This window comes from Cynoglossus semilaevis, chromosome 11, assembly GCF_000523025.1.
Source record: "Cynoglossus semilaevis isolate Cse_v1.0 chromosome 11, Cse_v1.0, whole genome shotgun sequence".
NCBI lineage: Eukaryota > Metazoa > Chordata > Actinopteri > Pleuronectiformes > Cynoglossidae > Cynoglossus > Cynoglossus semilaevis.
In genome coordinates this window covers 3,747,663-3,752,444 of record NC_024317.1, presented here as the reverse complement: position 1 = coordinate 3,752,444, position 4,782 = coordinate 3,747,663, and the positions used below count along the sequence as shown (strand labels likewise).

At 43.0% G+C, this 4,782-nt stretch overlaps 1 protein-coding gene across 1 annotated transcript in view; it reads left to right on the top strand.

The window, feature by feature from the left end:
• Positions 1-4,782, top strand: part of LOC103385937 (FYVE, RhoGEF and PH domain-containing protein 5-like) — an 18,258-nt gene that overhangs the window by 5,075 nt on the left and 8,401 nt on the right. Inside the window, 5 exon segments of the mRNA XM_017036331.2 lie at positions 1,694-1,847; positions 2,499-2,557; positions 2,646-2,676; positions 3,077-3,228; positions 4,379-4,535. Coding sequence (XP_016891820.1) covers positions 1,694-1,847; positions 2,499-2,557; positions 2,646-2,676; positions 3,077-3,228; positions 4,379-4,535 — 553 coding nt within the window.

Here is a 4,782-nt window from a genome sequence, read left to right as displayed (position 1 = left end):
CGGGGGGGGGGGGGGGCAGTGGTTGGTGGATGATCTCAACAGTTCTGAGTTAAAAACAGGGCGCTTTCATTCATAAATCATCAGCTCAAACACCTCCTCTGTCAAAGTTTCAGGTACGTTTGTTAGCATGATACGCCTTATGGTGCTGATGTGAACCCCCACCCCCCCTCACCAACACTCCTGGCCTTTCTGTGGGCCATGCCCATATCATGCGGGCTGCTGTTGATGATTAATAGTCGGAGTGTTTTGGAGTCATCCCTCTTCTCCCGGCTTGTTAAGAACAACAGGCCGAGATAGGGATCTCAGCGTGTTCTGTAGTCAGCAGTTGTTAACTGCGGTGTTTTCTTCTCACTCTGGTCACCATTTTGGTGGGTAAAACCAGGGAAAGTAGCACAAACAGCTTTGTCTGTAGTCACGTAAAGTCCAACCACTTAGGAAAATATAAATATGAAAATGAATTGCATTTTTAAAAGAAGATGAAATAATTCTGGGTAAAACATTTTTTCAATAACTAAAGAAAATTGTAATAAATGTAATAATTTAATGGGGTGTAACACAGTAATTGATCATTACATCATTGTCGACGTTTAGCTGTGCAATATTTTATTCTCAGTGGAAATCTTTGCACTAGGTTTTCAAAATTTTTTCCTCCGAAACAGAATAAACTTTTGAAAGGAGGTAAAGAAGCAGGTTGTGACCAGGTTTGAAATGAATCTCCCAGAATTCTGGAAAAAAATTCAAACATTGTTTATAGTGTTTAGACTTAAAGGAATTATATGCAGAGATCAGCCTCCTTTTGTCGCAGCATCAGAGCCTGTGGTTGTCTTAATGACACATGGCAAAAACCAAAATAATATTTTCACATTTTAATGGCCTTAATTAAAAGTTAAACTAGTTTTGCGCCACCTGAAGGCTGACTGTGAATAATGGGGGTTTAATCATTTGCATCTTCGTCCAATCACTGCCGTCCTCGTCTCAACCTGAGGCAAAAGGAAAACCATTATTTTTTTAATCTCCTTCTGTGATTAATCTGCACACGTTCTGCCCTGAGTCTTGACTTGGCAGGACGGAGACGTGACAGCGGCAGTGTCATTGGGAGTCGTAAAGAGGGTTCAAAATAGAAAGTGTGCATGTGTCGTGTGGTTCAAGCCCCCGGTCTCTCAGCCAAAGTTGGCGGCTACGAGCGGTAATGGTCCGTGCAGCTTTAATGTTTATGATTCAGAGATCAGACGAGCCCAAATATGGCGTTCATACGTAGCTCATTTGCATCTCAGTGGGATTCGGTCCATTGGTGCCGGAATTCCGACATGGCAGTAACGCTGACAGGGCAATTGGTCACATTCAGGTCCGCTGCTTTACTGCTGTAACTTTAAGACATGTTTAATTTGTAGAGCTAGCGCCCCCTGCTGAGCTTCACCCATTAGCATATTCATTTAGGCTCCCTGGAGAAAAAACCTCAGGGCAAAACATACAAACGTGTGGCCGTTTTTTGGGTTCCGTTGTTTCGTTACCGACTTTGAAGACCTGCAACTTTCAGTCTGCTCTACAGAAAAATGATTGATATTTAAAAAAAAAACAAATAAAAAAGCTGCGAGGTCATGCACATTCAGCAGCAGTGTCATTTGTACTTTATAAATCCTTAAATCTTCTTCAATAACAGTGACTGTAACCTTCTCCCCACCTTCACACTCAGTGCCTACACAGAAGCCTACAACGTGTGTGTGGTGGCCGTCAGCCCACAGACCGGTTCAGTGGCTGAGGTCAGAGCGGAGACGGCGGCTGAGGACGACCAGGGGCGAACATCTGAGGAGGAGGACGGGGGTGCAGACAGCCATTACTACAAACAGGTTTGTTCTGACACACGTGTGAACAGAAGGTGTGTAGAAATAAGTGTAACATTTGAAAAGATACCAATGATGAAAAAAATGTTTTTTTTGCACTGCCCCCTGCTGACTTTGGTGATGGGTAAAATACAGAGGTCAAATTTTGGTTGTGTCACAATGACAAGTAGTTCAGTTTCACCTCTAGTTAAATAAAAATAAATACAGTAAAAGGTGAACGATGTACACTAAACCCTAAGAATCCACCTGAGACGGCTCCAGGTCTTCCAGAGAACCTTTTACTTCTGCTCATTAATTGCGCTTTAATTTGTTTTGCGTGTCGTGCCATTATGTGGACGAGCCCAGGAACCACCTTCCTCCTGACTGCTGTATGGAAACAATAACATCTGTAATGGCATTACAATACAGAATCAAACAAAGCCAAACTGCTCTTCATCTCCAGCAGCAGCTGAATTGCCCCCACAGGTCTGGGTTTTAATGGAGGTTAATGGAGGTTAATGGGCAACTAAATGCTGTCCTCATTATTTAGAAATTTTACAGTCGCTCAGAGATGATGTCGAGAGTCGGTTCGTGTTGAACCACGGCCAAGCAGAGGAAAAACGTTCGCAGACTTCTTAACCCTGGGTTTATTACAGTGCGTCATGTCATTGTTCGCAGCCTGACGGGCGTTCCAGAGCCTTCTACGTCGCAAAACAGCTGCTGGACACAGAGAGACAGTGAGTTGTCAAAATGTTCTGATCAAATATGACGGTGTTCATGACCAGACTCTTCTTCAGCTGTGGCTGTGTTTGTTTCTGTTTGCAGACACGTCAACGCTTTAAAGCTCCTCCAGGAGGTGAGTGAAAACGGATCTCAACTCACGGTTCGATGAACCAGTGGTTCGTCTGTCGTACGGTGACTGTTCACTGTTGTCACCACGGCCAAAAATGTTGATATTCTTGTACCTTGAATCTACTCCATAAAGGTACATTTCTCTTGAGCAACAGAAGATTTATGTCTTGCTCAAGGGCACTTTGGCACTGATGATGTAAAGCAGGAACAAGTGTTTCTCCTTCATGTCCCCGTCTGGAATAAAAGGCCTAAATCACTGTCACAGCAGTGGCTTAGAGAGACATGAGTGGTGGATAGAAGAGCTGGAAGCTCAGGACTGTTAAATGTCATCATGAAATGATTTATCACAGGAATGAATTCATGTAGATTTAGGACAGTAAAGACGTTTCCATCCCATTGGCCAGGACTTTCGGGACGCGGTGGTGTCGGCTGTGGGGGAGAAGGGGGAGCCTGCGCTGAAGGAAGAGAGACTTCGAGAGATTCTCAACGAACTGCCTGATGTTTACACTCTCCACCGCAGAATCCTCGCCGAGCTGGAGAACCGCATCAAACACTGGTGAGACTAAGAATACCGCCACCTAGGTTTAATAAGAGTTTTTAATAAGAGACAACATAAGAATAAGTAATAATGTGCTTTTCTCATTACTGTATTTTCTGGAGTATAAGTCGCACCAGCCAAACGATGAAAAAAGTGTGACATATAAGAGTAGCAGATACTGGTACACATGCCTAGAGCGCCCTTTAGTGGCTGTCAGTGTGAAAATAACAAACATGTGAAATTATATATTTTAATATATTAGTCGCACTTGAGTATAAATCGCAAACCAAGCCAAAGGATAAAAATTTGTGACTTATAGTCTGGAAAAATACGGTAATTTTTTTTCTAGTCTACATTGTGGAAAATATGGTGATTCGTACAAATGATCTAACTCTCAGAGTCCGAAAAGTGACTTTTTGAGATAACACAGACCATGCCTTGCAATACATTTTTTTCCCCAAATCAATTCCGAATCATCGTTTTAGTCGTGATGCATTGATATACTGCGACTGGACCAAAAACAGACCTGGAGACCAGAAAACCCAGGTACAACTGACACGGATCGATATAATGAGAACTGCAGTAACTTGAACGTTTGTTACTGCGTTCAGAGTGGAAAATATGGTGATTCGTACAAATGCTCTAACTCTCAGGGTCCGAACAGCAATTCATTTTTTTTTCCCAAATCCATTCGGAATCATCGTTTTAGTCGTGATGCATCGATGTATTGCAACCGGACCAAAAACAGACCTGGAGACCAGGATATAATGAGAACTGCAGTAACTTGAACGTTTGTTACTGCGTTCAGATCACTGAGGTCATGACATCACTGGCACAGGTCCATACCTCACCTGTCCGTCAATAATCCCTCACTCTCATTTAATAACGCTGTCCTTTTCAGCTCAAACCTCTGACTTCTGGACATAAATCTTAGCAGGTCTCAGTTATAATCCTTCCATTTCGCTGCTGTCGCTCTGTCACAGAGCTTCACCTCAAATCACAGGATGTTTTTTTTCCTCTGTCTTTTGACCTTCAGTGCATGTGAGGGACGACATCCCCTCAGCTCCTCCCGACAAATGTCCCCCACCTCAGGAACATCCTACTGGAAATGGATGTCAACAAAGAAAGAAAAAAATAAATGTTGTTTTTCGTCTGTTCCTCTGCTCAGGGAGGAGAACCAGAGGATTGCCGACATTTTCCTCACCAGAAAAGCAGAGTTTTTGGTTTTTACCACTTACATCGGCCACTACGACCGAAGCATGAACCTCCTAGAGGACAGCTGTCGAACTTCACCTGGCTTTGCAGCAATAGTTCAACAGTTTGAGGTCAGTAAATTCTTTTAATTGAATTGATTTTTTTAAATTGAACATTTAGTTTGAACATTGGTTTCAGCTGCAGTTGTTTGTGTGATTATTATCTTATCTCTGTTCAGCTGCCCTATCTTTAAAACTCTGTATTCCACAGTGACAAAGATGAAGTAGGTATGGTGCAGTACTGGGGATAGTGGTTATAATTTGTGTTGTGTGTGTGTGTGTCTGTGGGGGAGGGGGGGCAGGGGGGTAGATAAGGGAA